Genomic DNA, 16,662 nt, shown 5'->3' on the forward strand with positions numbered 1-16,662 from the left:
TGCAACATTAGCTTAAAGACATTCAGCCAAGATTTGTATGTAAAAAAATCCAAGTAAAGAATACTAAAGCTGCTTTCTTAAACCAGGCATAAATTAAATATCCATAAAGTGTTTCCTGTACAAAACTAAATGTTGGCAAAAGCAGTGAATTTGTGAAAAAAAAAAAGCTCCCCTTCTCTGAAATTATGAAAGTCACATTTAGAGTTCAATGTAGCAGCAGCCTTTTGATGTATTTTAATGTCCCAAATTAGACACAACTTTCTAAAGATAGCAACAATGACACATTCTGCGCAATAAAATGACACTGAATCCTTACATCAAAGGGAAGAAAGAGTGAGAGAGAGCAAGAGCGAGAGAGAGAGAGAGAGAGAGAGAAAATTTCTAAAATAAATAAATGAATAAATACCAGATGCACATTGTGATCATTAAGAAAATAGGTTTTCAGGTAACAATCATGAAATATAATGAAAATGTACCTGACATTCCACGCAGTGGTAAAATCTGGGTTTAATAGAAGCAATGTGCAGGTTATATCTACCAGTGCTTGAAGAAAAGGAGAGAGAAATCATTTTTTTTCAGTCTGAACTGTTGTAAGAACAGCCATCTTTTAATACAGACTTATGCTGCCTTCACGAGCTATCGGAATTATAGTAAATACTAGTTTGCAAGTTAAAAAATTGGACATGAACAAAATTTGAACACAATGATGAGCTGTTGTTTCCAACAACTTAGAAAAATAGGAAATTTCCGATTGCACGAGAAGGCAGCATAAGGTCACGGCAATGTGAGCCGGCTGAACAATCTAACCCAATAAACCTTTGTCCTACCTTCCCGGTCGAGCCACTGCTTTCTCTGCCTGTAGAGCAGGAGTTTATTATGCACGTAGGGCAGCAGAAACTTGACACACCAGCTCTCCACTCCCAGCTTATTCTCCACCAGGACGATAGGGCTTCTGTTGTATCGGGCTTCAGGGCACGGAATGAGGCCAATTTCATCACTGTGAACACATTTTAAAAGATAAAAAGGCAGAACAAGTCACAAGGTTATTTTAAGAAACTCTGTTGAATACTAAGGAGCTGAAGGCAAATGGCAATGCATAAAACATCTCAGCTGACACCGAGTCATTATAGATGTATCTCTCTGGCAGAGATACAAGCTTGTCATAAGAGAAGAGTGAGATGAAACCACTGGGACAGGGCACTGACCTTCAAATATAACACAGTACAAACACAAAGGAAAATAACAAATCATGCACTTAAGGCAACATTAAACATAGTGGACAAAAGTGATGTGTTTGGATACATAAGACGAGAGCCACAATGACACCATTGAATCTGTCGCTCCAAATACCAGATTAAAAAAAAAAAACACAGACATGGACAATTATTGAGAACGATTAGAACAAATGTAACATGAAATATTTTGAAGCTCGTCACGCCCTCCGTAACTGACAAGCGACTAAGTTAACTGACAGAAGCATCAACAGCATGCACACTTTTACTTCGCGTGTCATTCATAAAAACTTTCAGCGTTTGCACGGAGCAGTTAAACAGATAAAACAAACAACATATCACACGAGCTGGTCTAAAAGCGAGGGTCGGTGAGCTCTACCTGCAGCTGGCCTGCGCCGGGCGCCAGCGGGTTAGAGCTGGTCAGTAGCCAGTTAGCCAGCCACTGCCTGCGCAAGTTACTCGGGCTGCTGCACTATGTTGTTCACCCTGCGGCTGAGCGCGAGGGTCTGACCCACTGGAAGGATTAAACTAGACGACCGTAAACATAAACAACGATGAGAGATCACATACGTACATGTTCGGGTTTCTTTTAAAGGCGTTATTGATATCTTTCACAACTCTCTGGACCAAGACATCCACCTCCTCTTCCGACTCAGCCATTTTCAGAGCCCGAGTGACGTCAACGCGGGTGACTCAACCTCATCCGGGACATTTCACAGAGTCATCCAGTAAAAAACATGTGCTGGAAGGATATTACTCTTGTAATTTCTGTAAATTACAAAATTGTAAGTTATTTCTCATTTATTTTTTTCCATTGCATAATGCATACATATACATATATAAACAATACAATTATATTAAAGGACTCACGTATATTAACAGTTTTAATTGCTTTATTACTAGCCCATGTGAATAGATACTGTACTTTAATTTCTTTTTCAAGAACAAAAACAAACGTTGGGTTTTACTGTAGCCTACTTACATTTAAGTAGGCTATGTGAAATTAAGTAAAAATGTAAATTGTTTGTAGGATATTGAGTCAATGTCAATGTTCTCCGGTGAAATCGATGGGGTCGCTGTGTCCATTTCTTTTACTGTCTATGGCCCTAAAGTCTATGGGTTTTTAAAGTTTGTAAACGGATTAAAATTTTTCGAGTTTCACCTGTAGGCTATTATAAACAGTTGCAAACTTGTTCTCAACCGATTAACCTGGTTAAATATATATATGTGTGTGTGTGTGTGTGTGTGTGTGTGTGTGTGTGTGTGTGTGTGTGTGTGTGTGTGTGTGTGTATGTGTGTGTGTGTGTGTGTGTGTGTGTTTTAAGTTTTGCCCTTTTGGCCTTTTGCCCAAAATCTTAACATCACACACTATTTTTTTTTTTTTTTTTTTACACAATCTCATACAATAAAGGTCAAGATCTTGTCCTCTCTGATATTTTCTGACCCTAGTCACTTCCTAAATGATCAACAGTTGAAGTGCTTGAGTGACAAGCAACGTGGGCAGCCAGCTGCCTCTTTCACAGCAACATTAGTTATTAGAAAGGAACTTTGCCTGTATCAAATAATGTTTTTTTTATGTTCTTCAGTCGCAGCATAAGCTACTAGATCACTGTGGTGAACTTCAATGTGTGAATTTCACATTTGCAATATTTGCAGAACGTTTTTCTATCATTATTTGGAACACTTCGAATGTGACGTGATGATGCTAGATTTGTAATGTTATATCAAAACACATTTGTTGCGTCCATTCGCCCGCCACAGTGGTTGTTGCCAAATATTAATTTCCGGGGATCAACAACACCCACTAAAAAACGGTTACCTTTTAATTTTTTCTTTGTCTACAATTTAATTATTATTATTTTTGTGGCCGCATATAGCCCAAAAAAAATACAACCCGCAACTCCGTAATTTTTCCCGCGACTCTTTTTTAAAATAGCCCAATTGTGCGGGTAAACCACTACCCTGGCAACATTGCAAATGGCAGCCGGCCAACACGCGTCACTGCTTGTGACGTAACAGTCCGAGTAGGTTGTGGAGAGTTGTTCAGTTCAGTTGGTTTCTGGTAGTACATGCGACTAGTATTTCTGTACTTTATCTGTGGTGAAAAATTGCTAAAATTGTAATATATCTCTCGATCTGTGTTTTATCGCTTGATTTTTAGTATTTCATTCGATTTGTGTTCGCGAGTCCACTTGTTCTAAGTTTGTGACGGAACATAAGAGAGACATCTGGAGCAATGGGGCAGTGCATATCTCACAATTACATTGTAGAGGAAGATGCTGCTGCATCTGTGTCACCAAGGCCTGTTCCAGAGAGAGTAGAAAAGAAGAAAGGGAGGTTCTTTAGATGGGCTTTTTCTAGCAAATCCAAGAAAACTTCCATTGAAGACCAACAGAGTCAGTGCAGAAATGAGCAGCCAACATCCTGAGAGATGCTCGATGGTAAAGTTGAACAGAACAACGACATTGACGATAATTCTGTGTACAACTGGCACACCTTTGTGTCTTCTCTCACCACTGTGCAGGACGCTGAAAAAGACATTCCCAGTCCAGAGCAAAGGGGCATCAGCACTCACAACAGCGGTCCTTGACTGTGCCATCTACGACCGAGGAGAACCGCTCAGCTTCGACATCGAATGACGTTTCTTGGAAGAATGAGGATGAAATCATCTATTTAAGTTTGAAGGAAAACAAAGGTCAGTTTAACAAGCCCCGCCATGACTCATACAATGTGCAAAAAGTAGCTTACCTCAATTTTAACATATTTTTCTAGACATTTTCATTCTTATGTAAACTAAGGATGTTTTGGATGTATGGATCTGCATTTTGTTTTTGTCCTTTATACTGTAAATTTACTATGTCCCTCTTTTTTAACAGGGGATGTATTGCAGCACTATGAAATTATGAAAAGGCTGGGTCAAGGATCGTATGGAAATGTTTACGAAGGGATCCGTTTGATTTACGAAAGGTTGTATTTTGTCATTTGAATTTCAATTAATTGGAATTGAATTTCAATTCATTAAAATTCACTTCAAAGTTCATTATTGGAATCATGTGACCTTAGCACATATAGTTAATTAATTGTAACACATTCTTAGATTTTTTTTCCTTCTCTGGGAAAACAGGTGGCTCTCAAATTTGTGGTGAAGAGAAAAACCATGAAATAAGTCTGAATTGTAAGTAGCCAGTTCCTCTCTTCGTTTTCATACTTTCAGAGTATACAGTCACATTAGCAATAGGACATTTTAACAAAATTTTGCATTTTAAAAGGATTGTCAATAGCGCATTAACTTTCGAACCTAGCAACTCTCTGTTGCTTAGCATGGTGAAAATTGTGTGTGGGTGAAAAAAAAACTGCCAAATTTTGCCCTGCCAAATTTAACCGATCTACAGTAAAAAACTTCAGTAACGTTAACTATTTCCAGTATTTCAATTTCAAGGCTTCAGATGTACTTAACCAAATGCAGGACATAATTATGTTATAGTAACTCATTTAAATTAGACTATGCCCCCTAATTATCTCACTTTCGAAAAAATATTATGTATCTCCTAGAATCGATTTGGCACATCCATTCCAAAAGAGGTCGCTATGATGATTCTTATGAATAAAGGACCCAGCGTTCCTCAAATAATAAAGCTGCTGGACTGGTATGAGACACCAAAGGAATACGTACTGATCTTGGAGCGGCCCACGCCATGTGAAGATCTGTGGCTGTTTGTACTGCAAAATCATCATGGCAGACTCAATGAATATACGGCACGAGTTGTGATGCGTCAGGTTGTCACTGCTGCAATATATGCAGTGAAAGGGGCGTTTTCCACAGACATCAAGCTGGAAAACCTGCTCATCAACCCAAACAGCTTTCAGGTCAAATTAATAGACTTCAGTGTAAGCAAACGCTTGAAGAAATCTCCTTATGTGAAATTAAGTGGTATGTATTATTTCACAAATCTATGGTGAAAAAATAGACAAAAAGTTATGGAATTTTGGACGAAATCTTCTTCTTTCTTCCAGGCATAAAAGCATATTCTCCTGAGTTTTTCAGCCATCACAGATATCATGGCAAGCCTGCAACAGTGTATTCTTTAGGTGTACTGTTGTGCATGATGCTATGTGGGAAGTACCGTGAGAATAACCTCCCTCAGATGTTTGCTGAGCCCTGGTACATGGAAGACATTTCCAAAGGTAAGAGCATATTATTACTGCTTAAAATAATATGATCATTTACAAAAAGTATAACACTTACAATAATAACCGGATATCTCTCCCCTCTTCACAGAATGCAGAGATCTGATCTCTTCATGCATGGAAAGGGATGCTGCCAAGCGGATTGATTTGGAAAAGATCCTCCTCCATGACTGGTTCCAGGCGTTGGTCCTTAGTTTGAAAATAAGATACCGTTATAAAAGGCAGAACACAAGAAACAGAAGAAACACAGAGAGATGGTAAAGAAAAACTGCAGGCTCCGGGCTCAGGCAAACGGAGACGACTCCTCCACTCGCTCTCAGACGGCAGCCGACCCTCCACAACCCAGGCGAACGCAGCGAGTTCCTCCAGTCCACCGACATGAGAGACACGAGAGATTCTGCTCAGTTCAATGGCATTGCGGAAATCCCACAGCGGTGAGGGCTCTTTGACGGGGCGCTCCTCCTTCCTCCAAGGTTTCGGCACCACTTTAGCAACGTCTCAGAACGCGGGGACCTTCTCCGGTGTTTAATTATTTATATATTTGTATATAATCATAAAGGCAGGCACGGAGGCTCAGTGGGTAACACTGTTGCCTCTCAGCAAGAAGTCCCAGCTGAGCCAGAAGGTCTTTTTGTGTGGAGTTTGCATGTGCTAATATGCAACCATTTCTAATAAATACTGCATTATTACATAAAAAAACCAACAACAACAAGATTTGTCAGTTTTGATTTCATGGTGACTTTAAAAAAGAAATGTTTTTTGTACTCATCTAAACAGCTGTGGTGGTTGCCAAAAATTCACACATAAAAAATATGGTGAGATTGTTTCAGTTATTACAGGATGGTATATTGATGCCAGTATATTTTACAACTTACTGTATATTTCATTAAGTGATATAATGTTACATCATTACTGATAACAGAAATGAGAATCAACATATACATTATAAAACTATATCTTTTCTCAGGAAGGAGGGGGATACATCACACTTTTTGAAGTAATTCATTCAAGTCATAGCCGGAGAGAGAGACGCTGAACAGACGCAGGTATCCATCTCTTTATTTACATATTTCAAGAAGTCCTGTCGAAGTAAATGACTCAATTCGACCACACGAAAAAAGAATGCAAAATGTCCCAGGTTGCGTGGTGGCACTTTTATTTGTGAGTGCACTTTGCATGCGCCTGAAATGGTAACGTTAGATGAGAGTAATTTTTAACAACATGGCAAACTTTGAACTAACTTAAAGGGAGACAGTACTACACCTCTGGGAAGATGAATGTGTATTTTATATTGGTTATTTATATAGTAGAAATGTGAAATTATTTTTGAAATTGAAGCATTCTAGACTGAGAAAAAGCAAAAAATTGATTTTTTTTTCTCATATGGCTGAAAGACAACAACTCCCAGAATGCACTTGCTTTGCTGCCCTTACGAGGCTACTCCCAAACCACGCCTACCGGTTACAGGCGGCAGGATCCGAAAAATGGATACAACTAGGCTTGCTTTGATACGTCGTCAGTTATTTGATACATTTCTAAATGATGCTAAAAAATCTAAATGGTGCTAAATTGCATTGTACCGGGATGTACCACCCTAATGTATATAACACAACTTAGACTTTCACATTAAAAATATGATGCAAGGCAGGACCATGTCAACAGAGTAGCTTAAGCCTTGTTCACACTACATGATTTTAAAATGTCGGGCTGAACTGTGCAGTTCACACTACATGACTTGCTCTCAGTGAAATCAGGAGTGTTCAAGTTGTTTAGCTGTTCACACCACACAACACAACATGATTGATCCACAACAAGAGGTAACTCACTACACGAGTTGACAACGCACTGCATAGAGATACAACCACGATCGGATGATATATCATTTGTGACTCAATGAGAGCTGTTTCAGTACTATGGTACGGTCTAAATCCTGAAAATAATCAAATAAATAACAAGTTGACAACAACTCTGTCACCCAACGATTCTATCTTGTCAACAAACCACGTTTTGTCACGAAAAAAACACTGAATAAATAAATAAATATTGCGCCAATACCCAGCGAAGAAGAGAACACAACACGTGAATATGGACGTCAGACAGAAACTAGTGCTGCACACTGTTTGCGCGACGATCTGCTCTGAGGGAAAAAATGCAAAAAAAGAGAGAAAAAGTAAGATTTACATGGTGTCCTCAACCCATGCGTTGCTATGATTGGCTGTACTCATGACATCACTGAGATTGAGTCGCGCGACTGCTCTGGATATCTAGCAGGCTAGATATTTTTTCTGGGCTCAGTGACGTGTCTGTGAGGCGTCTGCGAGCGTTTTCGCTGCGTTGTTGGCTCTTTCATACTAACAGATTGGCAAGCGTTCATCGTCCGCTAATCCCCCGTGATAACACCCTGACCTGTCGGCGAGCTCAACAATTTGGCTTTAGTTGCTCTGCATATGAACTGTTTTCCTCCAATTGAAATCACTATTTCTCTAAGCTAATACATTATCTAGGCTAATCCATACTCTAGTAACACTAAAGGTTTATAAAAAGAACCACAACCAATGTGAGTTATAACTTTTAATTAAAAAAAAATAATAATATTAACACTTTTATACTCAAAGCTCTGCGGATTCAGTGATCTCGTACAGAAGAAAATGGCATCGCAGATACTGTGCTTAGGTGGGGAGCACAGTAATTTGAAAATACTACTGGTTTTCTACTGATACAAAGCTTAATCCTGAAGTATCCCTTTAATGCAGTGGTTCTCAACCTTTTTTGGCCAATCCAATATCCAGGTCCCTGACCGCCAGGTCCCTACGTCTCTGGGCAGCCACGTAAACTAGTGTTTTCCACCACAGCCAATCATGCTGCATGCTTATTGTTTCACTGACGTTGACGAGATTAACCACTTAGCTACCAAAATTTGTTACCGGAAAAAGTTTCGATGCTCGGTAGTATCGAGGCAATTCGTTCGGTACCTAAAAAGTACCGAACTCGGTACCCAGCCGTATCCTTCTCTGTGAGATTCGAAAGGGAATTATTCAGATTTCACTCGGCACAGCTACTAGAAGACACACAGGCACTGTTGCCAACTATTAGGAAGGATTTCTAAAGAAAGTAGCTATGGCCTTCCCTAAAAGTCGCTAAATGTCGCTAGATGATGTCATATGATAATTAGCATATTAATGACGTCATCGCATAGTACTTGCGTCCTGTCAGCCTAGTGCGTTTTCTCTCTAAATTAAAGGGTTAGTTCACCCAAAAATGAAAATTAAGTAATTAATTACTCACCCCCATGCTGTACAAACCCCGTAAGACCTTCGTTCATCTTCGGAACACAAATAAAGATATTTTTGATTGAATCTGAGGGCTGGATCACTCTTCCATAGACAGCCTGAGGGACTGCCTCTTGACGGCCCAGAAAGTCATTAAAATAAAAGGTTTAAATATTCCATGTGCCTACAGTGGCTCAACTATAACTTTATCAAGCGACGAGACTACTTTTTGTGCGAAAAAAAAACGTAAATAACGACTTTATTCGACTTTCCATTACTTCCTTATGGGCGCTTGCGCGAGAACTGAGACGAGACCGTTCTTCTCCGACTACTTTTTGTTACCGGCTGCTCACCGCTTAGGAGTTTTACCGCCCCCTACCGTATAAGATGACGTACTGATATAGCCGGAGGCGCAAAACGTTCTGTTTACAAGCAGTACGTCATCTTATACGGTAGGGGGCGGTAAAACTCCTAAGCGGTGAGCAGCCGGTAACAAAAAGTAGTCGAAGAAGAACGGTCTCGTCTCAGTTCTCGCGCATGCGCCCATAAGGAAGTAATGGAAAGTCGAATAAAGTCGTTATTTACGTTTTTTTTTTCGCACAAAAAGTAGTCTCGTCGCTTGATAAAGTTATAGTTGAGCCACTGTAGGCACATGGAATATTTAAACCTTTTCTTTTAATGACTTTCTGGGCCGTCAAGAGGCAGTCCCTCAGGCTGTCTATGGAAGAGTGATCCAGCCCTCAGATTCAATCAAAAATATCTTTATTTGTGTTCCGAAGATGAACGAAGGTCTTACGGGGTTGGTACAGCATGGGGGTGAGTAATTAATGACTTAATTTTCATTTTTGGGTGAACTAACCCTTTAATGCTCTATTTATATAATATAGCCAAATGTCAGACAATAGAACGAGTAGCAATAATATATAGTGAATGATTACATTTTTAGGTCTATGTGGAACATTATCTGAATTGAGAGAGTTACAGAACCGAATTAACTAAGCTCTGTGATAGTGCATGTTACGGTTAAGAGTAATAACAAGCACAAGAAAAGAAATACAATGAAAATGGTCAAACTAAATTCTTTAAATATAAAAAAAGAAAAGCCGATAAGTCCATGGAAAAACACTGCTTATTCACCTCTGTCAGCAGCCATCCACTCCTCTCAGCCATTCACTGAACAGGGGAGACGCAGCTTGAGAGACTGACAGACAAAGCAAGAGCTCACGCTCACAGGACAGTTGCCTACTGGCAATATTTGGAGGTTACTGAAGTTCAAAAAGCCGCTAAAATTGTTGCTATTCGCTTTTCTGAAAAAAAAAAAGTCACTAAAGGGGTCTGAAAAGTCGCTAAAAATAGTGACAAAGGCGCTAAGTTGGCAACACTGGACTGATGTTACAGTGAATACCAGTAGAGGGAGACATGTGGTTTTTGGTCTGGTTCTGCTGTGTTGAGATGGTAATCTGGAACAGAACTGAATTACTCTTGACTGCGATTTTCATCATGACCTTCAAGTTTGTGTTCTGCAAAGGATTTCCAGTACTTGCTTATGAGATGATAAAAGATTTAAACTGACTGGTGTTACACCATACATGGATATGTTTAGCATTTTCTTAACAGACAAACAACATAAAATGTAAAGCTAAGCTAACTAGTTTGTATTTTATTTATTGAAGTTTGTAATTGGTTTTGGCATATCATTCTCACTAAAAGAAACTGTGGGAAAGTGAAGTTTTCCTGACGTTGGAGAAACGGGATGAAGTGTTTATCATCATAGCAGTCACAACTATTTAAATAGTCACAGAAGGTTTTTTTTATAAACATGTTCCACTCGTTACACAATAGGTAACAAGAGTTCACTGTGATTCAGGAGATGCAGCTTCACTGACACAGTTCTTTTGGCCTTGCTTTGGATTAAAAGTATTTGCTGGAGTTGTTGCATGATAAATTATGAAATGTAATCTTGCACTTTAAGAATTGAGTATTAAGACTAATAATTCATTCTGAATTTAAGACCCAGCATCTCAACACAGCAGTTATGAATCATCACAACCTTCATCTGTAAAGATTTGCTTTCATCTAACCTTAATAAATTTTGCTGATTTGGATTATCTGGACGTGATAAATGGATGCGAGTGTTGCATTGGGAATTTGGGACTTATTTTAGGGAATGGATACGAATTGGATTATTGTCCCCCAAATAATTGTACCAATTAGTAATAAGGTTATTATTTATCTCACTTATGGAAAATCCCAAAATGAATTGTAAATATTTTCCAAAATGATTTGTGATATGACCATATCTTTTCCCTGGTTTGTTAAAGATGATCCAACTGATTACAGGACCATTAAACTGATGCTATGTGTTTATATCTCAAGGCTGTGTTTCCTTTCCTCACTTCACTACTTAACTCTCTCTTTCATTCCCTTAATAGGACAGTGCCCTATAAATGTGGAGCTTACCTTTGAGCCCCAAGGGACAGTGTACATTTCAAAACAGTTTCTCCCAAAGCTTCTTCTCATTTTGAACGGGAAATAGAGATATAGAGAACTGGAGAGGGAATTTCCTGTGTTCATTTGTAGGCTATTCACAGAAAAACATGTAACAGTGAATTTGCAAAGCTGTCAGCATAATGTGTTTAAAAACTATATGCACATGTTTTGGGGGTTACTGGTTAGTGATCATATAATGACTGAAGATTGGGTCATGTGTTCTGCTATATATTACAGTAAATCGATACCAATCAGGCCCACGATTGACAGGAAGCCGGATTTCAGGAGACACTGACCTGACAAGTCAGCTGCAATGGGGTAGAAACACTTGATGATATTTAGTAGGATTGAAGTTCAGTAGTGACCTAAAAACCTCTTTTGCACATGACATGCAGTTTCCTCTGAGAGTTGTTAAATGGAATCTTTTCTGCACAGTGTTTAATTAAACCCATTTAAGAAATGAATGCTTCTGCATAATCGCATAAACCAATGCTACATAGTCTTTACATTAAACTATTTTCATTTGAGGAGGATCTTGTTCTCTTTCCAGACATATGCAAGGTTTTTACTGAACATTTCCCGTGGCTTAAGGCTTTGATAACTAAAAAATGGCACAGACCTTTTGTTGCTATGGCAGATTTGTTGTGATAAAACTCAATGAGAAGCATGACTTCATTTTCCACTACCAGAAAAAGGCACAATATTATAGTGTGGAGACAACCACAGTATCCTGAGTGAGTGACCCACATAAAGTTAGAATGTCTGCCTTTTTGGAGGCATGTGATAACTGTTTCAAGGTGCATAACTTTACACATTTTCCTGTATAAATCATTGTCTCCATTTACAAGTCATATCGCCTTTATTAATCACAGGAGGAGTTTGTTTCACTGTTCTAATATACACTTAAATTATTATTAAGCAATTATAAATTTTGACAATTTTATGTTACAAATACACGTTATGATGTCAATATACATTTTAAGACTTACCTCTATGTTTTGATTGTAAAAGTGCGGTAAAATTTTACTATTGTTTGGTGAATTATTGAAAATTAATTTTCAATAAATAAATTTCAATGTTTTGTGTGCCGGTGAAAGTTTTTCCATACTGATTTCGTAATGAGTTTACCTATACAGAAACTGTAAAAAAAACGCACAATCATTTCTAGGGTTTACAAAGAATGGTGTGAAAAGGGAAAAACATCCAGTATGAGGCAGTCCTGTGGGCGAAAATGCCTTGTTGATGCTAGAGGTCAGAGGAGAATGGGCCGACTGATTCAAGCTAATAGAAGAGCAACTTTGACTGAAATAACCACTCGTTACAACCGAGGTATGCAGCAAAGCATTTGTGAAGCAACAACACGCACAACGTTGAGGCGGATGGGCTACGACAGCAGAAGACCCCATTGGGTACCACTCATCTCCACTACAAATAAGAAAAAAAGAGGCTACAATTTGCAAAGGGCTCACCAAAATTGGACAGTTGAAGACTGGAAAAATGTTGCCTGGTCTGATGAGTCTTGATTTCTGTTGAAACATTCAGATGTCAGAATTTGGCGTAAACAGAATGAGAACATGGATCCATCATGCCTTGTTACCACTGTGCAGGCTGCTGGTGGTGGTGTAATGGTGTGGGGGATGTTGGCACACTTTTAGGCCCCTTAGTGCCAATTGGGCATCGTTTAAATGCCTCGGCCTACCTGAGCATTGTTTCTGACCATGTCCATCCCTTTATGGCCACCATGTACCCATCCTCTAATGGCTGCTTCCAGCAGGATAATGCACCATGTCACAAAGCTTGAATCATTTCAAACTCATTTCTTGAACATGACAATGAGTTCACTGTACTAAAATGGCCCCCACAGTCACCAGATCTCAACCCCAGATCTCAATAATGTATCATAATCTCATGTTGATCTAACAATGATGCTCTTAATGTAATGCAATTTCAGAATTAATATGTGCATTTTTAACACAATGTGTGGCAAATCTTCACTTGCTTATACATTTTGCTTATTCATTTGATACATTTAAATAAATTTAGACACAATTCATATCCTGTTTAGTCCTATTGGCTGGAACCAGGATCTGCTGGTTTTTATGGTTAGTGGAGAATTCATCCTCCAGCAATCCCATCATTCCTGTTCTTCAGGCTATGTGTGGAAAAGTGCAGTCCTCCAAGCTAAACACATGGTTAGAGAAAAACCCAAGATCTTCACACAGGACTGCCTGAGAGAGGGCTTCCTGAATGAGGGGAAATTTACAGAATACAGTCCAAACTCACTCTCTGCGTGGCAAAGGACATTTAGAGTGAGAGAGGAAAGAGAAAGAAATGACACATTAAAATTATTTCCCCATCTATCTATCTATCTATCTATCTATCTATCTATCTATCTATCTATCTATCTATCTATCTATCTATCTATCTATCTATCTATCTATCTATCTATCTATCTATCTATCTATCTATCTATCTATCTATCTATCTATCTATCTATCTATCTATCTATCTATCTATCTATCTATCATCATGATCGGTCCGTTCAAGGCCCCCCGTTCAATAAATTCTGCATAAGCCCCATAGGTGTCAAGAAAATTTTCCTCATAACTCTCCATATCCAAGCATCAACAGCCTCATCCCCCTTGAAGAGTATTCAATTACTGTAAATATCACGACATCGAACAAGCTATAACCATGATCAAAATAGAGGGTCGCGGCGCGTGGATGGTGAAAGTAGATATCACTTCTGCTTTTAAATTACTGTAATGCCTATCCACCCAGATTCGTGGCATTTATTCGTCTTGAACTGGCAGGGAAAATTTAATGTTTCGGTACGCTTAACATTCGGTTGCAAAAGCAGCCCCAAAATTTTTGACACCCTATCAGAAGCCATATGTTGAATCCTTTCCAACAACTATGCAATTCCTCACCTTCTCCATCTGCTCTATGATTTCTTATTCATTTCACCTCACGACGCCAGCCCCGCGGCTCACCTCGTCATGGTGCAAAAAGTCTTTGCCGAGCTAGGGATTCCGTTAGCTCAGGAAAAAACAACGGAGCCAACCACATCCATAGAATTTCTGGGCATCAATCTGGACTCAGTTAATTTCCAGGCTTCACTGCCAAAGGAAAAAACAGATCGAATAATTTTTATCGCCGCCAATCTTACGGACTGCCCAAACGTGAACTCCTCTCGCTGCTTGGCCACTTAAACTATGCAATGCGCATCATCGCGCAAGGCCGCCCGTTCATCACCATCTCCTCGCCCTCTCGTCATCCGTTCATGCACTGGAAGACCAAATCATCCTATCTTGCGAGTACAAAAATGAGCTAAAATTATGGATCACTTTTCTTTACCAGTGGAACCGTTTAACTTTTTTTTTACGGCAACTTTATCTCTCTCCCCCTCGATATCAAACTGTTTACAGATGCAGCTCCCTCAGTCGGTTTAGGAGGTTATTACCAAGGTCGCTGGTTCACGTCTCCCTGGCCCCCCTAGCTGCTAGACACTCCCCAGTCCTCAGCCTCCTCTGCCCTTTTCGAGCTCTACCTGATCGTCATCTCAGCTTCCCTGTGGGGTAATGAATGGTCATCTAAAAACATTCAAGTTCATTGCGACAACGACGCAACCGTATAATGCATTAACAAAGGTCGTTCTTGCTCACCTGCATTAATGCCACTCCTCAGACGCCTCATCTGGATCTCCGCCTGCGATCATTTCATAATTAATGCAAAACGTCCCAGGTACTTTCAACCAAATCGCTGACTCTCTCTCCCATTTCTATTTTCAGAGATTCAGGATGCTGGCACCAGAAGCGGACCCCATTCCAACCCCAGTACCTCCTTATTCTCAACTAATCTTCCCATAAACCATCCGCTGAAATCCCTTCTGGACACGTCCATCGATTCCATCCTACAAGCAGTTTCTCCCAGAACTCTCCAATCATACTACACAGCATGGAAATCTTTCAAATTATTTCACCTCTCGCATAACCTGCCGTTTCCCGATTTCTCTCTTCTAACCGTTACTTCTTTCATATCTCACCTCAATCAAGTTAAAGGTCTCCAAGCTGGATCCATAAAAAGCTATTTAAGAGGCATTCAATTCATTCACAAATTAATTTATGGTAGGCCCGCCCCCTCCATTAATAACTTCCAAACGTCCTTTCTCATTAAAGGAATTCAAAGAACTCATCCCACTCGCCCGGATACCAGACAACCCATTACAATTGACATACTAGCCAAATGTATTTCATCAATCCGTCTAGGATACCACTCCACCAACACGGCTTTCTTCAGCTTTCTCCGCTGCTCCGAATTGACCATCACATCCAATTTCAATTCAAATATTCACCATACCATTTCAGATTTACATATCGTGGATAACGAAACTATATCTTTTTTCATCAAACAAAGCAAAACAGATCGATCTAAAAAAGGTCATTTTGTATATATTTTCAATCCGCCGACTCCTATTCAACCGTTCCATTCACTGCTAAATTACCTTCAGTATAAATGTTCCACGCTTAAACCCCCTCTCGATCCACTCTTCACAGACGACTCCAATCATCCAGCCACGAGATTCTGGTTCCAAAAACATCTCAAAGCAGTCCTCATCAAATCTGGCATCTCAGCAAACAAATTTTCAAGCCATTCTTTTTGCATCGGCGCAGCAACCACAGCCACACAAAAAGGTGAGAGCCTGCCTCTCTTAATCATCGTCGGACAGCCGCGCTCATGTCGCCGCAAGGGCTCCCCGTTCGTCGGGCTGCGAGGGGTCTATTCCCATGCCCCAGCCCACTTCGAAGCGCCGGCCGAGCCCTCCCGACCAAGTACAGGGGCGCCCCCGTCCAACTGGCGAGGCTTACGCTGTATGCATCCAAGTTCCCGTCGGATGCCGCGAGAGCCCTCCCGGTTGAACAGCTTAACTCGTTCCAAAATCACGCTTGTATAAAGCTGTCAGTTCAACTGATGGCAGGGCTTATCCGTCCAATGCCGTGAGCATCCAAGTTCCCGTCGGACGTCACGAGAGCCCTCACGGTCAAAAGGTCAAGCTCGTTCTTTAGTAAATACCTTCTCATGCCCTTCACTTTTTTGGGGGGAATTATTCCTACGCTCGCTGTCCCACGCTTACCTGGCTTTTTTGGGGAGTACTCTGGGTTCGGGCAAAATTCCATGCTTGGAGCCCTCCCCCGGACAGCAAGCCAAATACGCATTAAGTTTTATATTTGATTTCATGTATGTGTGAACTCGTGAAATGAAGTTTTATGCAAACAAAGTTTGGGAGGAGCATGTTCAGGTAATCAACCAATCAACTTAAGAGGAAGCCGGTATAAATAAAGCTTCTTCTCACCTCCTGTCTCACGACAATTCTCTCAGCATCCCTCCACCACCCCATCACCTCACTATCGGATGGGTCTACCCCAGTATAGGGGGGAGTACTCTGGGTTCGGACAAAATTCCGAGCTCGGAGCCCTCACCCG

The 16,662-nt window shown here is 40.1% G+C and overlaps 2 protein-coding genes across 3 annotated transcripts in view; one reads left to right on the forward strand and one right to left on the reverse strand.

Annotated features, from left to right (window-relative positions):
- The window catches only part of ptar1 (protein prenyltransferase alpha subunit repeat containing 1), a 26,341-nt gene extending 24,401 nt beyond the window's left edge, over positions 1-1,940 (reverse strand). Inside the window, exons 1-3 of the mRNA XM_039662197.2 lie at positions 1,807-1,940; positions 828-997; positions 477-543 (exon numbers count right to left, since the gene is read on the reverse strand). Of these exons, the coding sequence (XP_039518131.1) occupies positions 477-543; positions 828-997; positions 1,807-1,892 (323 nt within the window). The 5' untranslated portion in view covers positions 1,893-1,940. The remainder of the gene's footprint in view (positions 1-476; positions 544-827; positions 998-1,806) is intronic.
- On the forward strand, positions 1,653-16,132 carry LOC120472131 (serine/threonine-protein kinase pim-2-like). 2 transcript variants are annotated; one of them, XR_016168276.1, is made up of 9 exons: positions 1,653-2,017; positions 3,757-3,927; positions 4,109-4,199; positions 4,357-4,407; positions 4,785-5,163; positions 5,247-5,417; positions 5,512-5,854; positions 6,388-6,466; positions 14,971-16,132. XR_016168276.1 is itself a non-coding variant. In XM_089130095.1 (7 exons), the coding sequence occupies exons 5-7, from the start codon at positions 4,821-4,823 to the stop codon at positions 5,679-5,681; spliced, it is 684 nt and encodes a 227-aa protein (XP_088986221.1). In that variant the 5' UTR covers positions 1,653-2,017; positions 3,757-3,927; positions 4,109-4,199; positions 4,357-4,407; positions 4,785-4,820; the 3' UTR covers positions 5,682-6,096. The 2 variants fall into 2 exon arrangements, 1 of the variants encoding a protein (XP_088986221.1); XM_089130095.1 differs by lacking the exons at positions 6,388-6,466; positions 14,971-16,132 and having other exon boundaries at positions 5,512-6,096.
- The last annotated feature ends 530 nt before the right edge of the window (positions 16,133-16,662 follow it).

This window comes from Pimephales promelas, chromosome 4, assembly GCF_988280905.1.
Source record: "Pimephales promelas chromosome 4, fPimPro1.hap1.1, whole genome shotgun sequence".
Lineage (NCBI taxonomy): Eukaryota > Metazoa > Chordata > Actinopteri > Cypriniformes > Leuciscidae > Pimephales > Pimephales promelas.

Coding starts and splice junctions, on each gene's coding strand:
- LOC120472131 (XM_089130095.1), top strand. CDS start 4,821: ATGATGATTCTTATGAATAAAGGACCCAGCGTTCCTCAAATAATAAAG. Junction 5,164..5,246: donor TCCTTATGTGAAATTAAGTG/GTATGTATTATT, acceptor TCTTTCTTCCAG/GCATAAAAGCATATTCTCCT. Junction 5,418..5,511: donor CATGGAAGACATTTCCAAAG/GTAAGAGCATAT, acceptor CCCTCTTCACAG/AATGCAGAGATCTGATCTCT.